This window comes from Bactrocera tryoni, chromosome 5 (assembly GCF_016617805.1).
Source record: "Bactrocera tryoni isolate S06 chromosome 5, CSIRO_BtryS06_freeze2, whole genome shotgun sequence".
In the NCBI taxonomy this organism is placed as follows: Eukaryota; Metazoa; Arthropoda; class Insecta; order Diptera; family Tephritidae; genus Bactrocera; species Bactrocera tryoni.
Genome location: NC_052503.1, coordinates 42013478 through 42037018, shown reverse-complemented (window position 1 = coordinate 42037018; position 23541 = coordinate 42013478). Strand labels below are relative to the sequence as shown.

General features: G+C 38.5%; 5 protein-coding genes across 5 annotated transcripts; 3 read left to right on the top strand and 2 right to left on the bottom strand.

Annotated features, from left to right (window-relative positions):
- Positions 1-2385: 2385 nt before the first annotated feature.
- On the top strand, positions 2386-3587 carry LOC120778319 (cuticle protein 16.5). The gene is made up of 2 exons (XM_040110114.1): positions 2386-2952; positions 3022-3587. Exons 1-2 carry the CDS (start codon positions 2941-2943, stop codon positions 3352-3354), a joined length of 345 nt encoding a protein of 114 aa, XP_039966048.1. The 5' UTR covers positions 2386-2940; the 3' UTR covers positions 3355-3587.
- A 5412-nt stretch (positions 3588-8999) lies between these two features.
- Positions 9000-9979, bottom strand: LOC120777547. The gene has a single exon (XM_040108936.1). The coding sequence runs from the start codon at positions 9706-9708 to the stop codon at positions 9349-9351; it is 360 nt and encodes a 119-aa protein (XP_039964870.1). The 5' UTR covers positions 9709-9979; the 3' UTR covers positions 9000-9348.
- A 3739-nt stretch (positions 9980-13718) lies between these two features.
- On the top strand, positions 13719-14408 carry LOC120777330. Its single transcript, XM_040108571.1, has 2 exons — positions 13719-13822; positions 13920-14408. Exons 1-2 carry the CDS (start codon positions 13811-13813, stop codon positions 14136-14138), a joined length of 231 nt encoding a protein of 76 aa, XP_039964505.1. The 5' UTR covers positions 13719-13810; the 3' UTR covers positions 14139-14408.
- Positions 14409-17137: 2729 nt separating this feature from the next.
- On the bottom strand, positions 17138-17641 carry LOC120777185 (cuticle protein 16.5-like). Its single transcript, XM_040108351.1, has 2 exons — positions 17630-17641; positions 17138-17560 (listed from the first exon to the last, which is right to left on the bottom strand). Exons 1-2 carry the CDS (start codon positions 17639-17641, stop codon positions 17138-17140), a joined length of 435 nt encoding a protein of 144 aa, XP_039964285.1.
- Positions 17642-23059: 5418 nt separating this feature from the next.
- Positions 23060-23449, top strand: LOC120777328 (cuticle protein 38-like). Its single transcript, XM_040108569.1, has 2 exons — positions 23060-23071; positions 23138-23449. The coding sequence occupies exons 1-2, from the start codon at positions 23060-23062 to the stop codon at positions 23447-23449; spliced, it is 324 nt and encodes a 107-aa protein (XP_039964503.1).
- The last annotated feature ends 92 nt before the right edge of the window (positions 23450-23541 follow it).

Sequence of the window (23541 nt, the reverse complement as noted above, 5' to 3'; positions counted from 1 at the left end):
CCGATGATTCCATCCTTTGAGGTTGTTATTCGTCCCAAAAGCGGTTATTTTGTTTGTTTAAATGTGCCCAAAAAATAAGGTGACATTTGAATTTAAACTGCGCTCGTCGAAGGATTTGGAGAATTATTTTTGTTAGGTTGGTAGTACTGTCAGTCACATTTATGTCAAATTTCATGTCAAGATATTCATTAGTGTTTGAGATACGTGTCGTTTTGCGAGCTGCCAAAAGTGAGTTTTTCGTTTTTTGCGATGTCGAAATTTGTTAAGCAAAGAATTTGCATTAAATTTTGTTTACGGAATCAATTTTCTGCTGCGGATACGTTAAGGATGATGCAGAAAGCCTCTGGTGATGAGGCTATACAAGTGGTATAGTGATTTCCAAGCCGGCCGTGAACGTGTCGAAAACGAAGAGCGTCCATGGCGACCATCAACCTCAACCGACGAAGCTCACGTTCAAAAAATCAATAATTTGGTGTTGAAAAACCGTCGATTAACAATTAGAGACCTTGCTGATGAAGTTGGCATATCGAAAGGCTCAGCCAATACCATTTTGAAAGATGTTTTGGGCCTCAAGCGCGTCAAATCTCGACTGGTACCGAAAACATTGAATTTTTTGGAAAAAAGGCGTCGCGTTGAAGTGTGTGAAACGATGCTTTCCGACTACCAGGGTGTAATGAAACGCATTATAACTGGCGACGAGACTTGGATCTATGCTTACGATCCCGAAACAACCGATCAATCGAGCGAATATCGTGCCAAAAGAGAGCACGAGACCAAAAAAATCGCGCCAAACTCGCTCAAAAATCAAGGTCATGTTGACTGTTTTCTTCGATTATCGTGGAGTTGTGCATTATGAATTCCTTCCAACCGGTGAAACAGTCAACAAGGAATATTATTTGAACGTTATGCGTCGTTTGCGTAACGCAATCCGTCTAAAAAGGCCGGAATTGTGGAAAGACAATTCATGGTTTTTACACCACGATAATGCACCATCCCTTACTGCCCTCGTAATTTGGGATCATTTCGCCAAAAACTCAACCCATATCGTTCCGCAACCACCGTATTCACCTGATCTGGTGCCGTTCGATTTCTGGCTGTTCACCAAGCTCAAAAGACCGCTCCGGGGACACCGTTTTTATACGATAGAGAAGATTCAAGCCGCAGCGAAGACGGAACTGAAGGCCATCCCGGAAAGTGACTACAACCAGTGTTTCGAAGATTGGAAAATCCGTTGGCATAAGTGCATTGCATCGGGAGGGGATTACTTTGAAGGGGATGAAATTGGTTTGGAAGAATAATAAAGAAGAACAAAATATTTTTTTGGGCACAGTAGGCCAGTGTGGGCATCATCGCTAAACAAAATTTCGCTCGAAAATGTCGGATTTTCTTGGAACTTCTCAAAAGCTCATAGAGCGAAGCAATGTCACTTGGGAGTGTCGAGTGACTTCTGTTTTTGCACAAGCTGTATTTTTAACGCTTTCCAGGTTCACATTGTAAAATTAGAGAGCAAGTTATTATCAACTATGTCAGGCTATAATAGACAACGCGGTAATTTGGAGCAAGTATTGAATAAACTTCAGCTATAACAGAATTACATTGTTTTTATAATTATTACATTGTTCCCTTCATACACTTTGTACCCTTTATACACTTTGAAAAACGAAAACGTTGGTTTTTGAATGCGTTGCTTAAAATTGAACCCTCATTTTGAACCCACGTGCGTGCGTTTATGAAATTGTTTCGTGAGACTTAGTATTGCGAGTTGTGCGACAGTGTTGCTGTTGCTATAAAAAAAATTATGAAATGGAAATTTTTGAGTTAATTAAACAATATTTTTGAAAAAAATTATTTTAAAATTATTTCTCAACATGGATCATGTGAGTAATATACATACATATATGTATATATTCTGGATGATAAGTTGCAAGTTCTTCAACTTGTTGAGTACACCTTACTTTATAATACACGAAACGGTCATATTCCCCAACTGTTCAGAAACTGTTATTTTCTGCATCTTTATTAACACTGAACGCAATTTCGATTTGAGCTTCATTTGTTTCCTTTGAATGCATTCGATTGATCAACGATATTCAACGGTGTGCATGTGCAAACTCTTTGCAACCTTTTCTGTGAATTCACCTCGAAATTGTTCTTGCTTTTGCTATACTTTCAGTACGTGCTTGCAATAATATTCGCAGGCAGCTGGAAATATTCGACTTTGAGACGGCAACAGTGAGCAATGGACGGTAGCAACCACATACATCACGCCCTCCGCCTGCTCACACCCCTTCGGTTTTGTTATAAATCAGTCAGTAGTGCTATCAATCTGTTCGGTACTCATAGTTGAACGACAATTAGTATTTGCAAACACGTACGGCGACTAAACACATCGCTGAGCCTTGACTGGCGCTCAATCCACACTTCGGCCCACATCGGGCGCAGGGCATAATGGGAGCTCTTATTTCGTCCGTATGTGTGCATAACAATTTTTGGCAAACAAACGGGCTTTGTGGATCGAAGCTCTGTTCTGTAGAACAACGGCGGGTGGACATGCGGTGGAAGGGCGACTGAAAAGATTCGCAAAATGCGCGACAAGTAGAAATGCAAAATAAACCAATGACGTTGCCCACAACGCGCTTATTAAGGCAATTGGAATTAAAAGTGTATTAAATACATTTACGACTGTGTGCGTGATGTTACCAGATCTACTGCATACACATAAATATTCAAAACAAAAAATATTAAATAAAACAAAGCATTTAATTTAAATATTTTGGCGGGCAGATGGATAATGTTCACGGCATTTACTGGCAGGCGTTGAGTTGCTGCTAAAATATGCTTAGTCTGGTATATAAGCTGGCTAGATTTTTTTGTAGAATCGTAGTACAACTTCAGCACTTCGCTAGTTAGCAACTTCGCAGCAAACAAACAACAATCAAAATGTTCAAATCGGTAAATATTTTAAATAGTGAACATTAAAAATATAATATTGTAACATTATCTTACATTACTCGCTTACAGTGTGTTCTTTTCGCCGTTTTCGCTTTGATCGCCTGCGCTTCAGCTAAGCCCGCCGTGGTCGCCTACAGCGCTCCAGCTGTGGTTACCGCTCAGAGCTCGCAATACATTGCACGCAATTACAATGGTGTTGCTGCTGCCCCCGTCGTCGCCGCCGCCTACACCGCACCCGCCGTAGCTGCCGCTCCCGTTGCCGCCGCATACACCGCCCCAGTTGCTGCTGCCTACACCGCCCCGGTTGCATACAGTGCTCCCGTTGCCGCAGCTTACAGCGCTCCAGTCGCTTCTTACGCCAATTATTACCCTTACAACGCCGCTTACACCGTGGCTTACTAAATGTTGGATCGAATGTGGAAAGTAAATCCATTATGCTACTCAGGGCTAATTCTAAATGAACAAAATGGAATAAGGCAGCTAAATTGGACTCTAGCTAAGGAAAAAGTTCGTCTAACAGATAAATTATATAGTTTGTGATCATTTTAGAGATTTGTAACCAGTTTTTTGGCCGCATACCTGCATTGTACATTGTTAATAGGCTATATAAATGGAATAATATAAATCCTCCAAAATTGTTGACAAAAATATAATTGTTTACTTTACCTGTGCTAATTACGTTTTGAAGGTTAAAACTAAAATAGTTAGGTGACTATGATATTCTATTCAAAACGTTTTCAAAATTTAATGTTATGGCCAAGAATGATTCTTATAATGATTTGACATTATGTTTTAAAATGATTTCGGGGAAATGACGACGCAAAATAATTTTTTTGTTTCGCCCAAATCTACAAAAATTATCCAGTGAAGAATAATTTCCTATACCTATAGAGCACACCAAGCAGTGACTTTTTGAGGATCTTTATAATGGTTTGTGGATTATCATAATTACAAATTTGTTTGTTAACGTATTCATTCAACCAAAAGTGAGCTTCAGCTGTACAAAATTATGAATATGAAAATATTGTGAAAATCGGGATCGTTGGCCATATCGTGTTGAGCCCCTTTAGCCCAACGTGCGACTTGGTTGATGACTGTTCGGCTCATTTCTTGCACAAATATTATGTTGAAAGCCCACAAACGAAGATTCTTTCGCAAAATTCTCCAAAAAGTCGATATTCGCAGCAATAGCGTCTTCAATGTTCACTGTACGGCGTCTCTGAGATTGCGCAATATCCACTAGAGAAAACGTGTTGTGAAACAGATCCACGGTTGCTCGAATAATTGACTCAGATGGACAATTATGTCTGCCAAATATTGGACGCAGGGTGTGATGCCACGCGCGAAACGAACCATTACACTGGTTATATATTTGCACGATTAAATAATCTTAAGTAGAAAATAAAAATGTATTTATGTCAACTCTATTCTAAATAATAATACTTGTACTAGCTTTTAGCCATTTTTAGGGCTCTTTCCCTCTCTCATGCACTGGTGCTACACAGCTGCTGTAAGACCAATTCTGCTCTACGCTGCAGTGGTAGGGTGGACAGGCGTACGGAAATCCACCTGCTGGAAGCCAATGAAAAGGGTTCAGAGGCTCGCTGCGCTGTGCCTAAATGGGAATTTAAGAACAACTCCAATAGCGGCTCTTGAACTGGTACTAAACCTAACACCTATACAAGGTCTGTCGCAAAAGAAACAGGACTGTTAAAAAAACAACAAAAAATTAATATTTTTCAAAAGTTATATTTTTTTATTCAAAGTAGTTTCCTTGTGCTTCGATACAGCGTTTAGCCTGGTCAATTAGCATTTCAAATGAGTGTTTAAGGTCATTTTTCGGAATGCTCTTGAGAATATCGGTCGTCGCCTTTTGGATAGCTGAAATGTCTTGAAACCAGTTTCCTTTCATGGGCAAATGAAGTTTTCCAAATAGGTAAAAATCACAGGGTGCCTCATCAGGTGAGTAGGGTGAGTGATTAATGCTTAATATGGAGTTTTTTGTCAAAAAATCAGTGACAACCGTTGACCGATGACAACAGGCGCCAGGACCCTGCCTCACGGTATTGTGGTCGAGCACGACGAATGCGTGACAAAAGACGCTTCATAACACCAAGGTAAAACACAGCATTAATCGTTTGGTCAGGTGGGACGAACTCTCGGTGTACAATTCTCTCGGAATCGTAAAAACACATCAGCATTGTCTTTATTTTTGACTTCTGAAGACGACCGCCTTCTGATCGTTACAGAGGTCCTCACGACCTTCTTGGAATCGCTTAAACCACTCATGCACATTACTACGGGATAGGCACTGATCACCATAAACTTTTTTCATCATTTTAAATGTTTCAGTAAACGTTTTCCCAAGTTTAAAACAAAATTTAATATTTGCTTTTTGCATTTTACGACCGATGACCAAAAGCTGTTGTCACTTTTTGATCGATAACATCGATTGTAGTTATCCAATTGTCTTAAAATTTATTTTTTTTGTCTTAAAATACATTTTTACGAAATGTCAACAAAAGATCAAACTTTTTGTTTCATATACCCACCAATAGCTGGCGCCACCAGTAACAGTTATATTTAAAAAGTTCTGTTTCTTTTGCGACAGACCTTGTATATCTGTCTTCTGAAAACTGCTCAGCAAAATCGGCGAGATGCCTACTGGCTGCAGGCGGTTTGGCAAACACCGACTACATGATCCCACTTTTCAACTGTGAAAGAAGGTTCAAAGTAAATATAGTAATAGATGGTTGGCGTAACGCGCAACACTCTAAACATTTATACAGATAGCTAGAAAATGGGCGATAGAGTTGGTGCGGGGATATACTGTTCAGAGTTAGGCATAAGACAGTCTTTTAGTTTGCTGAACCATTACAGTTTATTTCAAGCTGAGGTCTTTGCTACTGCGAAAGCCGCGGATCTGTCCTCTAATGCCCCTGCTGGCAATTCCAGAATCAACATCTAAGCAGCAATCAAGGCAGTAATCTCGTATCGAATATCGGCCAGAAGTGTCTTGGGAGGCAGGGCAGCTGTGGAAAGTGTTGCCAGAAGCAAGCAATTTCACTTTTAATAGGTACTAGGCTACAAAGGCATCGATGGCAATAAAATAGTGGGCGAGATTGCCATGAATGGTGTACGGCTAACACCCGAAAACGCCATCAACATGGACACACATTGTCTATGCGACGATTTGGACAGAAGCATGGTAAATAAAATCAAAACTCGATGGAACGAAATAACGAGGTGCAAAAGTCATGTGCAAAACGGTAGATCGGAAGTACATAAAATTCCTATTGGCACATATAGGAGAGACTGTAGGAACACGATCGGAATACCAACTGGTCACTGTCTGGTGGCGACACACGTCTACAGAATGGAGCTGATATCACTCTGTTTAAAAGTTCTGAGATAGCAGGATACAAAAAGTTCCAATTTATGCCCACGTTACATACATCGTTTCCAGACATTCTAACGTGTAGGATAGCAGCTCAGTTATTGGTAAAAGGATGGCATGTATTCGGCTTCTCTACGTGAAAAACTATTGAAACTATGAGAATGTCTAGGGCCGAAATTGCTAGAAATTTACAAGTATACTGAATATTTAGGCCCTAATTCATCAATTGGCAATAAATTTTCTTATCCGTGATTTCAAAGTTGATTCTGGAGAGATTACGCTCCGCTAGAAACTTAGCTCGTTCACATTAGAGCCATATCTTAGTTATATCTTGTCTGTTTTGAAAAATATGTTATTGCTCTGCAACCTAGATCTTAAATATTCTGTTAAATACTGTTGTTGTTCTTTTGGAACTTGGACTTGTGTTTAAAATCAATATATATCAAAATATCTTTAACATTTCCTTAGAGAACTAGAACTGGACATCTTGCAGATGGAGCTGTTCACACTTTTACAGAGGGAAATGTAAACGTTTTCGAAATATTTAAGACCCTCGATCGCACATGCAATCTTTCTTTATGGAAGTTTTCTGGATACCGTGAGGAACCTGTCTTCTCGAAATGCTGATCATTTTAATCACTGAAACTGTATGTTTGATGAATGTAGCAGCCTCCAGTTATAGTGTTTTGATGCGATAATAGATTTCTGGTCTCACTATCTTCCCCTATCTCTTCTTGAACTTAGTGTTTTTTGAAACAACCTTGCATATAATAAAACCACCATACAACAAGAAAAAACGTTAACTTCGGCTGCACCGAAGCTAATATACCCTTCACAGGTTTTAGTAACTATGTGTTCAGTTTGTATGGAAGTTATATGCTATAGTAATTCGATCTGAACAATTTTTTCGGAGATTACATTGTTGCCTTAGAAAATAATCTATGCCAAAGTTGGTGAAGATACATTGTCAAATGTGAAAGTTTTCCATACAAGAACTTGACTCCGATCGTACAGTTCATATGGCAGCTATATGTTATAGTGGTCCGATATCGGCCGTTCCGACAAATGAGCAGCTTCTTGAAGAGAAAATGACGTAGGCAAAATTTCAAAAGGATATCTTAAAAACTGAGGGACTAGTTCGTATATATACAGATGGACGGACGGATAGACAGACAGACGGACATGGTTAAATCGACTCAGCTCAACATACTGATCATTTATGTAAATACTTTATAGGGTCTCCGACGCTTGTTTCTGGGTGTTACAAACATCGTGACAAACTTAATATACCCTGTTTAGGGTATAATAATGAGACATTTACCTATCAAGTGATGCTGCTGAAGTACTAGCCAGCATGCCGCTTATTGACTTCCAGGGAGACGAATACGCGCGACTATACCAGCTATCAGAGCTAACTACAAAGCCGAAAAAGCAGAGAGGACCAATGGCCTTACAATGTGGCAGCAGCAGTAGCAAACCTCAGCCAAAGGATAGTGGACCCACAGACTGATCCTAGAAATTCATTCGTCGATAGAGACATGTGTACCTAAATTTCCACCTAACCCAAATTCTGAGTGGCCATGGATGCTTTAGAAAGTATCTGTTCCAAATTAGTCACGACGTTAATTCGTATTGACTCCGATTACGTATTTTTTCATTGCCTCCGTTTTTTAAATATAAGGAAAAAGCTAAAATCTACACTCGGCGCTAAATTAACGGAGGGAAATTTGACAACAGACAGTCCTCTGCTAAAGGAAAGCTGTCAGCTAAGCATTAGCTCTAATTATGACAGAACTAAGAAACTTACAACAGACCAGGAGTCAGTTAGTCCGTACAATAGGATATGTATTTTTCTCTCCTATGAAGAAATACGTAATCAAGTGGTTCCGAAGGATAGACATGAGTTGGGAGTAGGTAAGGTTTAGCGGATTAAAGTTCCGCAGTCGGGCTTTTGATGCTTCCCCTAACTATAAAAAACCTATTTGACATAGTCTTCAACTTTTTCGGACTAGCTTACCATGGAACAAGTTCACTACTTCGGTTATTCTGCGGTCTTTGGAGTGTTATAGTGGATCCATGTTTATTAATGATCACGAAACGACAAAGAAATTGCTTCAGACTGGCAACACCAAAGTATGTAAAATCAATTTAAGAATATAAACAAGTTCTTCCTTGTAAATTAACATAAATGTATGTACGCGTATGTAAAATTTAACAGCATTCCGACCCGGAAGAACATTGGAGAACACCAACCGTCAATTGCGAATCAAAATACGTTTCAGGTGAATGGCGCGTGTGTGTCTGGAATGCGAATACATTCCCAATACGCATGCGTTGTTTGCAAACTTTGCAAAAATTATAATCATGAAATCAGAATGGCTCATGGAAAATCCAGTAGGCAGATAAATACGTATTTAAAATTGCGCTGACGCAGCAAAACAAAATTGTAAATACACAGACACAACATATAATTTTCGATACCTTACTATATACGCAAGCGATTTACAAACATATATACACACATGGCTCTGCAGTTAGCCTAGTGGAGAGCCGAATAAAGTGAGGCTATTAAATTTGCGAAACGAATTGCAAATTAAAATACACTGAAAGAATTATCGGCACGACAACACACAAATGAGTACGCAATCACTTGGCAACAACAAAAATACGATTAATTTTATTTCACTTTTAAATTTAATTTCACAGATGTAATTTAGTAGAGTAACAAGATCGCTGAACGTTGCTTGATTAACAACAATTCGTGGCGGCACCGGTCAGCAGTTTTAATTTCATTTGGAATGGTGCTAGCGACCATGGTTTGGTGGATGATAATTTAGATGTAGTTGTAGTAGGAAGCTGCTTTGTGAGCACTGCAGGCAGCGCCTCTGCGAAGCAACATTCGTAGCAGTTGTTGTCGCACGATGCGTTACTGCCAGTGGTGGCTGAAGCTGCGGTGCAACACGGTGGGCAGCAGGACGAAGTCTCTTGTTGGCAAACGGCTAAGCGGCAGTCGGCGCAATCGGGCGCGGATACGCGGCCAAGTGCTGCACCATGAGCCCATTGAAGCTGCTGGCGAATGGGGCAAATGCCGGTCGAAAGACGACAGAAGGGAAAGCGCCGCGTGGCTGTGGCGCAGCAGCAGCCAGGAAGGGTGGGCGTACGCCAAAGCCGGGCACTGGCGCACTGGGCGGAGCAGCAGCGGCAGCACCGGGTGGTGGCGCACGATGTTCCGGCGGCACATCGATCGTCTCCGCTGCATCGGCGAAATTCCCTGGCGACGGACTGGCTGCAACACCACGCAGTAGCAGCAGCAGGAACGGCATCAGTAGGACTATCAGCTGTCGTATGGTGCTCGGCATTGTGGAATTTCAAATAGTTGACAAGTGGTGGCTGCTCTTCACTGGTTTTATGCAACAACTTCTTAATGTTCTTAGGCGTTTTGTTGTTGTGATTGTGATTAGTTTGGTATTTATAGTTGGTATCGTCGATTTTCGTATGCTTCTCGCGACGATTTTGTAAATGTAAAAAGCTTACAAAATTAAGCATTTTTTATACGGTTTGGTTCACTCTGCGCTTTCCGTGCGACTGGAATTCAATGCGAATATAGTCAATGAGAAAACCTTTTGCCAGCCAAGCCAACAAATGCGCCAGCATTCAATCAAAACAAAATGAAATTGTACAAAACAAAAACAACATAAATAAATGTGTTTTGTAAGCAATCATTTACTAACATACAAAGGTATGCATGTACATATGTACATATGTATGTGATTTGATATCGGCTTTTAGAATTTATACGTAATACTCATATTGATACTCAAACCATACGCTCATACTACATATATGTAGAAACATATAGTATAGGCATACATATATGTGGGTGGGTATGTATGTTCGTATGTCATCAGTGGAAATTATGCACACAAACTTACGCTTATTACTACTTGGCTCTGTTTTCTCAAATCAACATTCCGTGTGCGTTCCTCTGCTTTTGCGTTTATGATTTTCTACTTTTCTTTTTATTTAACCCATTCGAGGCTGTTTTTAAGGTTCTTTTAAGCTGCGCTCGGGCTTCGGCATAAATTTAGAATGAATATGTAAATAGTTTTCGGTGACATTGTTACACTAATATTTTGCTTTTACGACGAACATTTAGTCTAAAAACAAAAAGAAAATAGCCATTTGCTGTTACCCTTGAACTTTGTCGCCCACACACGTCCTTTAGATGTACATTTTTTATAAGAATTTTACGAATAGCTTAGCGAAAACGACGCATAATACTCAAATGGTATCCCTCGTTGACAGGTCGGAAGAAATTTAGGGCGCCCCAGATCTCAATAACCGAAAAAACAGTCAACATAATCTAGATTTTTGACCTCATTTGACGTGTTTTTTATACTCTCGCAACAAAGTTGCTAAGAAGAGTATTATAGTTTTGTTCACATAACAGTTGTTTGTAAGTCCTAAAACTAAAAGAGTCAGATATAGGGTTATATATACCAAAGTGATCAGGGTGACGAGTAGAGTTGAAATCCGGATGTCTGTCTGTCCGTCCGTCCGTCCGTCATGATGAAACTTGGTACACGTATTTCTTGGCTCCATAAGAAGGTTAAGTTCGAAGATGGGCAAAATCGGCCCACTGCCACGCCCACAAATAGCATAGACCCAAGACTCATCGCCAGCAACAATGCGTTTCATGACATCCTGGTAGTCGAAAAGCATTGCGTTATTATACACATAAGGTTTAGCATTATGTACCATCACCAATAACTCCCCGAATATTTTTTTCCAAGTCGTCAACCCTTTAGTTTATCTGCGGAGTCAAGCGATTTCACATAACGCTACTAAAGTTAGTCCATCGGTATTTAATCGCAGAATCTTGAAGGCCCACGAAGCAAAAAATTACGTACGCCAATAGTTTCCTTCACTAAATTGTTCGTTTTGTTGACTGTATGGCGAGTATCGCCGTCTTGTTGGAACCAAATCTCGTCCAATTCAACATCCTCCATTTCAGGCAGAAAAAAGTCTTTAAACATGCCTTTATATTTTTCTTCACTGGTTGTAACATTCTTGCCGCCTTTGAGGAAATATGGACGAATGCTTCACTATGCCCGTAGAACACAACAAACAGTGCCTTTTTGAAGATGTAGCGATGTCTTAACAAAAGTTAAGTTTGGTCTACAAAGTAATGTAATACATTTATGTCAACGATTTTTCCAGTGCTCGAAACACCTTTCAAAAGCATTTTTTGGGATGGCTCTCAGCGAATTTTGTTTTATCGCCTCGATCGACTGAAAAGGGTTTCCTTTCCAATGATTGTTGATTTGTTTGTATGTCAAACTCGTAAACCCATGATGTCTCATCAGCAGTTATGCTCTTCATGAATGTGGGATCGGAATTTGCACCAGCAAGCATGTCCAAAGAGACCTATTTGTGGTACTCTTTTTGAAAAAAGTTCAGCTTGATCGGTACGAGTCGAGCAAGATCGCGTTTCATACCCAAAACATCCTACAAAATCATTCGAACGAACTTGCGAGAGATGGACAGTTAGTGATCACTAGAGGTTGCAAGAGAGAATGTCAGGTTTGTGGAAGTACGCATACGAGTACCATTCAACATGAAACTTGTTCACGCAAGGCACAATTATTTGTACGAACTTTTCGAAATTATATAAATGCTCATCTGATCACGAGTAGGAGTAATAAAAAGTGAAGCACAGTGATCCTGGTAAACCTTTCGGGACAAGGGACGGAACGCATATGTGTATGTATAAAGATTTGAATCCCAGTTCTGGCTATTTTTAGAGGGGTTTGCTATATTATAGAGGAAACCTCAGATATATTGGAGCGAAAAATAAACTATTCTCCTAAGCAAATTCTCCTGGGAAGATATAGAAATAACGTAAACATAGGAAGACAGAAGCTTAAATGGAGTGATGGTGTGGTCCAGGGCGCTAAAGCATAGGAAATAAGATGCTGGCGTACTCAAGCAGGGGACAGAAATAATTGGAGTATTATTAATTGTGTTGTGGAACTGATGATGATGTGGATCACTTATTATGCTAGAATTGACTGAATCCGTATGTCACATCTTCAATATTTATTATGATATTTGGATCGTGATTCACATTGATGATTGATTGATCGCTAGTGAAAGCAACATGTTCAACAATTATCACGTCTGTTTTTATTGGAAATAAATGAAGTTTTTGAAACAAAGAAGTTAAAAAATAATGTTGCCCTGTTGTTTGTTTAATTTTTTGTCCATTTTTATATGAACTGTCGGAAGAAGTGGAAAAAAATGTATTTGTCATTAAAATTTGTATATAAAATATCGCGCGATCCACGATACCCGATCCGGATTTCAAAATATTTCAATATTTTTTAGTGTGGATCGCAACCCATCAATATTGTATGCTACATATTCAATAGATCTGGATCGAGGTTAATAAACATTGGGACAAAAAGCACACAAACACGCTTATAAAAACTGATTCGTGGGGATTACTTAGAAGGCGACAAAATAAATATTGATGAATAATTAAATTTATTTACAATTTACGGTTACTTTTGTGTCAAAATGTATATTAAACGTGTAGGAGTCTCCAAAGACCAACTACATTATCTGAAAAAACTATAGTGTTAGCACTGTCATAGAACATTTGACAGCTTGGTTGCGTAGCTATTCAACTATGTAATGTAGATGTCTGATACTGAAGAAGCTTTATTGTCTAGAACTAATGAATATTTTTATAATAAACATGATTCGTTAATTAGGTATGCACAACGTCAATTGCAGCGATTACTCAATAGTCTTTTTATAACGCATAGGGCAGACTAGTACGTGTGCTGAGTATGCTAACTGGTAAGTGACCGATTGACTGATTGATTCAGTGACACATAGGCAAAATACACTGATTTACATACAGTACACAGCATTTTCAGATTGAAAACAAAAGTGTTGATGTTACAATGCTTAAATAAGTTTTTTGTTACACTTTTGTAAATACCATAAAACTCGGTGCGTTCGTAATTATTCCAAAACGATTCCCTTGAGCATACTAAATATTGGCTCCAGCTCAAAACTCTGGGCGTTGGCCCGGCATTGGCGTGTTATTTTAGGCGTTTGTGACAGAATTGGCACAAATTCAAGTAAACAGTCAGCTGTGCTCGATATATACTAACATAAATATGTAAAAAATATATATTTCTGATTTTTTTATTATTCTATATTATTAGGACTTGCTATGAATTTATAATTTCTGTAATGACTAGTTCCACAAAAGTGGCTGTGAGAAACGTCAGTAGGCCGACAAAACTACTGACAAAGGGTTCCAAAATGAAACTATTGTGAGAATTTTCGAGTATAAAATACGTGGAATTCGTTGGTGGTGTCATCAGTTGCACTAGAACAACTTGAAGTAGTTAATCCTTAGCTCAAACAATAACTAAAAATATCATAATGTTCAAATTCGTAAGTGTTAAGGATAATTTGTAGTAAATTTATTTTTAAATAATACTATTAAATTTCCGATTTCACCAAAAATATTTTTTTCTTTTTCCTCTTACAGCTCGCCATCTGTTTGTTCGCCATGTTCGCTTGCGTTGCTGCCAAGCCGGCGGTTATTGCCGCACCAGTAGCCTATACTGCCGCTTATTCCGCTCCGGTAGTGGCCGCCTCCCCCTACACTGCTGCTTACACGGCCGCCTATACTTCGCCCTACGCCGCCGCCTACTCCTATCCCTATGCTGCATACAGTTATCCTTACGCCACCGCTTTCCTGCGTTAGGAGACTTCTCGACAGCGCAATAATTGACGAATTCTCTGGACAAACGATTGCTGATATGAATATTGTTTATTGACTTATTTGCTTACATACATTCATACCATATATGTTATGTTATTTTGTTGAATTTTTAACTATAATTATTGTCTACTATTCCCGATTTTACGCTATATAGAGAAGAGTTTTTAGTTAACACTATCATTTTCACCTTTAAATCTTATCGTTGTTTACCTTTGACTTTCGCTTCTCTTTTATGTTGTTACATAAAATAATATGTAGAAAAAAATTACAAAAAAAAGTTTTAAAATAAATAAATTGTCACAATGAAAAAGCGTGCTTTTTCTAAATTCTTATTGCTATTTGTAGTTAGGCTGTGCTCACAGTCATATTAAAGTCAGCATTTATTGCGATAGAGCATATTGGTAAAAAATATCCAAGGCAGATCGAGAACGCGTCAACAGCGAACCACGTCCAGAATGATGATCAACACCTCTATAAAATAAAGGAATTGGTGCGTGAGAATCGTCGATTGAACGTCAGGGATCTTACTGACATCGTTGGAATATCGGAAGGATCAATGAAAACCACTTTGAAAGATCATTTGGGCCTAAGGAAAGTGAAAGCACGATTGGCTAAAAAACTTCAATTTTTTTCGAAAATCGTTACGTTAACGTCTGTGAAACAATGCTTTCCGATTACCAGGTTGTGATGAAACGCATTTTTACTGGCGATGAGGCTCGTGTCTATTCTTACTACCCGAAAAAAGACGATCAATCGGCCGAATATCGTGGCAAAGGTGAGTCGAAGCCGATAAAACCACGTCAAAACAGGTCAAAAGTTAAGGTTAGGTTGACAGTTTTCTTTGATTATCCAAGTGTGGTTCCTTCCGGTCGGCAAAACTGTCATCAATGAATTCTATTTGAGTTTTATGCGTCGTTTGCGCGAAGTTTTCGCAAAAATAGTCCCAAATAATGAACCGACAGCTGTAGGTTTTTGCACCAAATTAATGAACCGCTGCAAACCAATACCGCCTGAATTAGCTCTGTGTGACTTCTGGCTATTCAGAAAACTAAAACCACCGCTCGAAGGAAATATTTTTGGTATCTAAGGGCTTCAGCCGTTTGTGAAAGAATTAAATTTTGCCCATTTTCGCACTGTAACACAAAAGGATAATGTTAATGTGAATAAGTGGGGAGAAATGAGATTTTCCTTATCAATTTCCTTATCCTTATCATTCAATTTTGACATCGGCTGCCCGTATCATCCTGGATGCAAAACATATCACTCATCAGCTACATATCTAAATTTTTACACTAATTACAGTTTGCACAGACAGGCGGACGGGCGGACGGTCATCTTGATCATTGATATTTTTGTTTTATTATGTGTTTTGAGCATATTTATCATATTATGTTAAGGTCCATACAATATCATGTAAGGGGGCCCATTTAGCTAATACCAAAAAAGGGCAAATAGGGTTGATGATGCGAATATATAGCCTGTTTCTCCCAGACGTCAACCTCACCTTCGCGCGATACCACCTGTTCACTACGAACGAGGCTCTGACGACCGAGTGAAGGCGGTATAACCTTGGCACCTGCTAGGAGGAAATTCCTACGCCATTGCCTGCCTAGAGGCGAAACCGGCGGCCCCGGAACTAATCACCAGATGCAGAAGGCTAATCACCTACTCATCTTAAGCCTTCTGATTACCGAAACCGAAGTAAACAAATTTAAGATTGAGGCCCTATGTTCTACCTAGGAACTACGGGAAAATATATACGTATACAATATCATATATTAAGTACCGTATCACACTATACGAAGTCTAACTAGCTTATATTGTAATATTATAGATATAGCCCCAACCGTTATGTGCATATAAAGTCGTCCATCCACTTCTGTTAAAATCTAAAAAGTGTAAGAAACAGTGTTTAGGTAAATCGACGTGTTGGCATTAGAGTGATAGCAGAGGTTCTCTATAACTCCTAGGTGTCGACTGAATAAATTTTGTTCAATACTTTAGGTATGAAGTTTTGGTATCATTAGTGTTAACAAGAGGTGGGTTTAAGAATATGACATCGAAGCTGTCCAACCATCTAGCGACTGGTGCTGAAATGAATCCACAAAAACCAAAATTCGCTGAAGGCACTGAAGGTCATACCAGTCGAGACACACAACAAGTGTATGAAAGTAGGATTAAGCTTTGGCATGCTTGTTTATGGCTCAGAACTCTATTTCCAAGGAGATTTTTATTAAAATGTATGAAAATGTAGTCCATCTGAACCAATTTATATCAGATCGTATATATATTTGTATAGGAACAATGGTAAAAGGAGCTAAGTTCGTATTGAATTCAACACATCTATCCCAGAGGTCAGATTTCACTTGACGATTAAACACAATCCATTGATTCAGTAAGCTGTGCAGAGGTAAAAATTTCTAATCAACTAAGGTCTTTAGACAGTTATCTCATTAGTTTAACTTTATGAAAAAATCAGTAAAAGGGAGAAAATATTACTCTTTTAAATAACTATTGCAGTCCGAAGGAATCTCTGGTCTAGGAACACTGCAAATATAAATTAATGCACGACATCTGTAGAGGGGCCTATTTGGCATCTAATGAATATTTTTTCTAATCGTAAAGAGAAATATGAACTTCAAAACAAGTATTTCCAAATCGAAAAGAAGGTTTTAATATAATTGTATTTAATCCGCAGATCCGGCTGATCTAATTGGTTTGAGTTTACCACGATGAGATTTTTTCTAAAAAACAACAAATTCATAAGGAGATAAGGCTTATTATTATACTGATTAATATCTAGATGGATTACGTTTTCTTCACATGTAGCTCTTTTAAGAGCGAACCTAACCTAAAACCCAACCCTTATACCTTTGAAATTCGAATAAGAAGTTAAATCAGTTCGTTGAGTTTTTTTTTATTATTATTTTTGCTTTATCCTCATCGATTCAAATTCTATCGCCCAATCTCTTACTAAAGATTTATTTCTTCACAACTGGAACAGCAGCGATGGCTGGGGCTGCGGCAACTGCGGGAGCAGCAGCTACGACAGGTGCGGGAGCAGCGGCAACTACTGGAGCTGCTGGGGCGACGAAGCGTGCGGCGGGAACTACGGCTGGAGCGGCATATGAAGCGACATATGGAGCAGCAGCGTAGGCAGCAGGGAAGGCAGCAGTGTGTGCGACGCCATGAGCAGTGTAGCTGCTAGCATAGGGAGCGATGTAGGGCGCATAACCTGCGGTGTAGGCGAGAGGAGCGGAGTAAGCAGCGGCTACAGGCGCGGCGTAGGCAGCAGCAACAGGAGCAGCGGCTAGAGGGGCTGAGTACGCCAATGGAGAAGCCAGGAGCGCTGGTTTGGCGGCACCGAAGGCACAGGCGAAGAGGGCTACGAAGCAGAGAGCGAACTGAAAGGAAAAGTAATATTATTCTTATTAGCGCAACTGGTCAGCAATATACTTTCTCCTGTTACTTACCAATTTGAACATTTTGTTAAGTGTTTTTGGAGTGATTCTTTTCAAAGACTGAAATTCTTTGTGTGCTTACAGTGCGGCTGTAGACGATTATGTGGAGTTGGTTGCCTTGGTTGGGCTTTTATAGGCGCCGCACGAGATATTGCTCATTTTTGGCAAATAAGCCAATATAGAAATAAATAAATAAATAAAAAAAAGTGATTGCAAAAATTCCTTCTGATTTTTTATAGCATGAGCAAATGCTAGTTGCATATTCACAAGTCATTTCGCCACACGAATTCCCCACAATTTTTAGCATTTAGCTAATTTCAAAGGTAAATTGCCAAAATTCCAGCGCTCAAGTGAAGAGCATAAAGCCAAAAATGCAATGGTAATCAAAGCAGATCACGTACTTGGCTATCCACATATGTGCCTATGTGTGTGTTGACGCTAATATTCACGGCCATCTGTCGTGTTGAGGATGGCAGCGGCTTTGCTAGCTGGCAGTCGCGCATGCGCCAATACAATTTTTATGCAAAACACCTCTCCTTACCATTTGCAAATAGCATTTTTATGCTTGTTGTTGTTGTATTTGGTTTTTTGGACACTTAACACTGTTTAACTTTTTACCTTTGCTCGACAAATGGAGCGTACCATGATGTATGTCTGTGTTTGTGGTTTAGGTACGCCGCTCACGTGATACATTGCAAAGCCTACGCACCAGCTGATGGCGTTCATTTTTGCAACAACAACTGGTATTTATTTAGTAGAGTTTAAAAGTTTTGGCACGTGTAAAGTAGAGCGTTCTTCCAATAGTTGAAATGTTATTAATTTCCTAATTGAACGCAATTAAGTCCAAGCAAATGCCTGTCACAATATAAATATATATAACGTACGTGATATACATATATATGTATATATATATAGAATATAAATTTGATTACTTTTTGATAGTTCGGATTTATTCATAATAAACAAGAAATAAATGTTCACTTCGGTTAAGCCGACGTTAAAAGGGTGATCCATTTCGGGGTCCCCTACTTTTTTTTACAGAAAAACAAATAAACTTAAAATTTAATGGGGAATATCTAATATCATTCAAACGAACATTCTTTGGCAAATGTTCCCATGAATGCCGATGATTTCACCGGCCCAGAACCCACACCAAACCGTTATTTGTCTGGGATGAAATGGCAGCTCTTGAATCTCTTCAGGTTGCTCTTTGTCCCAATTTTGTTTTTTTTTCATACCCATTGAGTCAGAAACGGGCCTCATTGCTGAACAAAATTAGGCTCGAAAATGTCGGATCTTCTTGGAACCTAAAGCCTATAGATCAGTGGTTCCCAAACTTATTTTGTCTACCGCCCACTTTGAGAATAAAAAATTTTTTAGCGCCCCCATTTTTTCACCTATTTAAAAACCAATATAACTTCAAATTAATTATTGTGACCTATATATGTATATTAACGGAGAATCTTAAACGAAACTTTTCCTATAACCAGCAACTTGAAACCTGAGCGCAGTAGTAGTTAGGTCTCAAGTTAACTCTTACGGGCTCCACCTGCCAATAAGAATGATTATTGAAACAAAACTTTATAGTATTAAAACAGAATATTTTATTAAAAATAACACTAAAATAATCGATCCATATATAAAAATATAAAATAATTTTGTTAATATCAGGTTCCAATTTACTCAAGAACAGTCACAAGTCGCCACGTACGGTAACAAGCAAACGATTTCTATTTTTAGTAAGCAGTGTTGTCACAGCACAAAATCCTCGTTCACACAAAGATGACGATTGGAATGCTATCAAGAATCGTTGAACGATTGACCACAATCCAGGGTACAATTGCGAGATCGGTTTTTGTAGCCAAAATTGTTGTGTTGACATTTGAAAACGGATCCAACACCCAGTCTGGTATTTCCAAGTTCAAAATGTCCTGGTATCGTTCGGTGAAGTCAATGTGGAGGTTTTCCAAATGTTGGCAGTAGGCAAACAATTCGTCGTTACTGCATGATACTGATAAATTCGGAAAGTTGTGAAACTCACGTCTGCCCAGATTCTTTTTGTGTAGAAGCAGTTTGGCTGCGAAAGCAGCAACGACGTTTCTTGTTTTAATTAAATTTAGTTTATCGCCTTGCAAACAGTTGTAGAATCGAGTCAGACAATTGCCTCTTGATAGCCAACGAACTTCAGTATGAAACAACAAACGATTGAAATCCTCGTCATTAGTAACAAAAAGCTGATGAAATAATCCATCATTCAAAGAGCTGTTGCGGATTTTATTGACTGCTTTGATGACATATTGCAGTGATTGAAATAGTTTTTCACTTAAGTTTCTAGCAACTGAATGTTGTCTATGAATAACGCAATGTACACCAAGGACATCTGGAATTTTATTTTTTAAGTACGCTATGAAGCCTTTATGGCACCCTGTCAAAGCCGGGGCGCCATCTGTAGCAATTGAAATAATATTTTTCAAAGGAATTTCTTTCTCATCGCAACACTTTTCCAATATATTGAATATGGTTTCGCCTTTTGTATCGGTCTCTAAATTTCTATCAAATAATAGTTCTTCACATATTTTCTCATCTTTAATAAAACTCACGTAAGACAACAACAATGCTTCATTAGTTGGTAAAGTGGACTCATCCAGCTGAATTGAAAATTGACTTGACCTCAAGTGATCGCACAATGATTCTTCAATGTTTTAAGCCATTTCATCTATTCGTCTTTGCACAGAATTATTACTCAAAGGAATTTTTCGGATAATATCTGCGGCCGGTTTATGAAGCACGGTCGTTATTACTTCATTTATTGCTGGCAATATTAACTCTTCTCCGATGTTATGTGGTTTGCCTTTTTGAGCAATTAACAAAGAGATATTGTACGAAGCTCGAAGTCCGTCGTCATCTTGCATAGCAGCCGCCGAAAATAGTTTTGCTACACTTGGCTGAGTATTAGGCTTCTTCTCTAGGTCTTGAAAATATGCAACATTCTTATCTGGATGCATTTTATTCAAATGATATTGCAGTCTTGAAGGCTTCATTGCTTCATTCGAAAATGTTTTTAAACATAGAAGACACAAAGGCGAGGATGGGTTTGTGGGATTTCCAATGAATCCGAATTTAATGTATTCTGCACAGTATTGCCGTCTCTTCTTTTTTACTTCCTTCATTGTTTTACTTTGAGAAATACATTTAACTTCGCGAGTAGTGTAAAGGAGGCGTAAGTAATGCTCATCTATTGCGCGCAAAACCACAAATGAATATAAAATAAATATTACATTGTTTATATAGGAATGCTTAAGCACAATTATTATATAGTAGTCCAAAAATATGAATTCTTATTTTTCCTAGAAATGCATTTGTAAAAAAAGGATCTTAATTGACACCTGTACCGACCACAAGGGGGCGTTAGCGCCCACTTTGGGAAACACTGCTATAGAGCGAAGCGATATCGATTGAGAAGGTCGAGAAGGTTGATTTCGATCATTCAGTTTGTTTGAAAACTATACGCCATAGTGATCCGATATCGACGGTCCCGACAAATGAGCAGCGTTTTTGTGAGAAAAGAACGTGTGCAAACTTCAGATCAATATTTCAAGGACTAGTTCGCGTTTATACAGACGGACATGACTAACTTCGTGGAAAATTTAAGTACACTTGATCAGGGTATAACAATAAATTAAAATGAGTAAGAATGAAATGTTTTTCAGAGAGAGAGTAGAGGCGAATATTGCAAACTAAGAATTACAATATAAGTGTAAGTATTAATTAAAGTATTAGTAAGTTCCGAACTTTAAGATAGATGCATAAGAACACAATTTTGCTGTTTCTTCTAGGCGATAGCCTTCTTAAGACGGTCCAACTCTTGACAGTATATGACCGAAGAGTTGGCCGTATGGGAAAAGGTCCATAGTACATGATTATCCGCCAATCCCAACAAACACATTGCTAAAACTTTCTGATGCTGGCTTGGTTGTGGTTGTTGTTGTAGCGGCAGAATTCTGCTGAGTTCTGGTTACGTAGACACGTCTGCCGTTGAAACTATTGCTTGGTCACAGTTAGCGCCGGCTCTTCGCGATTTCTTTAAGGACCGTTCTCAATTATTTAAGTTGTTACAACGGACCTACTTTTCATTACCATCAATCATCCGTTTCAGAAATTGATCGATTGTTGCGATTCACAGATGGAAATTCAGTCTAAAGGTTTTCTTGCGTTAACTCGTACGGCACCTATACTTTGAGCTTTGTTTTGTTCAATGTTTATGAGCTCATAGACAACCAAAATTATGGTCGGGTTCGATTATTTCCAGTGTTGTTTTTTTTTTTAGTGATATTATCATTAATTCGGCTTCCAGCGTTTGATGTACTAATTTGACACACCCCACTCCTTAAGGGGGTATTCTCATGTAATCACTTCGAAAAATCGAAAAGACAGATAAACCTATTAAAAAATGCTTTGAAAAATTCAGACCGAAATTAATAGTATTTGATAAGTTACAGCTCATAGTCGCCGACGTGTCGTAAGCGACTGTCTACCAGGCGCCATGACAAGTCTGCAGCTGCTACGTTTCTATACGCATTTTTCTCGAATCATCTTTTTCTGAAACTGACATGGTTCTAAAAAAAAAAGTTTTTGACCGATTGCTTTAAAATTTACATACGTTCTTCTACTCATTTATAGTTATCGTCCGTAACAGAATTGTTCATTTTCGAAAATATTTTCATATTTTTTTTAATCGATTCTAAACGAAAAAAAAAAACAAGATTTTCATGACTTTTTTTTGAAGTTCGACATTTTTTTTGTAATGAAATTGATTATATTTTGTAGGGGCGATAGCCGCAGAACTACTGAATAATAATCCATTAATTTTTTTTTATTTCAGACAACATGAACAGCCGCTATCACCATAACCAGTGAACAACTTTTTTTTGTTGGGGACTATTTTGATTTAAAAAAAAAAATATATTAAAAATCTAAAAAACGAAGAACAATTTTTTTTTGTACATTTCAAAATACAAATAAAAATATATTAAAAAATTTAAATAATTGAATTTTATTGTCGCATAAAAAAAATTTTCCTAATAAGTGGTAAAATGTATGCGTTCACATGAGAGTACCCCTTTAACTCCGATGTTTTTTCTATTAGTAATTTACGCCTACACCGCTATATACATACACTCCAAGTGAATTCTTTAAATGATTCAAAAAGTCCAAGCAAACTGCATGAAATAGGTAGTTTTATTTACTGAACATACATATGTAACTCATGCAACCAACGAAGAACCGTGATGTATTAATGTCTAATTTGTAGCATAAGCACGTCTACTTAACATTTGTCTGCACACATTTCAGATATAAAGGCAGAAGTTTTGTCGATATTTTATATCACTATTCGTTTACATCTTCGCTTGTAAATAAGTCCGAAACCCCAAAATTAACAAAATGTTCAAATTGGTAAGTCCGAAAAATAATTTTCCAAGCGATTCAAAAAGCCGTATATTAACTCTTGTATTTTTACAGTTTGCTGTCTGTTTCTTGGCTCTCTTCGCTGTTGCCTTCGGTGCTGCTAAGCCCGGTCTCTTGGCTGCTCCATTGGCTTACTCCGCTCCTTTAGCTGCTGCCTATGCCGCTCCAGTCGCCGCTGCTTACTCAGCACCCCTCGCCTACACCGCAGGATATGCTGGTTACGTTGCTCCCTATGCCAGCAGCTACTCAGCTCACTCGATTGCCCACTCCGCCGCTTTCCCAGCTGCCTATGCTGCTGCTCCAGTAGTCGCCGCGCCAGCACCAGTTCTTGCTGCTGCCCCAGCTGTTGCTGTGTTGAAGAAATAGATTGGGAATAAAAATATTTAATTTTGGAAACTGTGATGATCTTAGCCAATATGAAAAAAGAATTAAATAAATCTTAAAACCTTAAAATAATA

What these genes read in the sequence shown, in the direction of transcription:
- LOC120777547 (XM_040108936.1), bottom strand. Translation starts at nt 9,708, where the DNA reads ATGCCGAGCACCATACGACAGCTGATAGTCCTACTGATGCCGTTCCTG.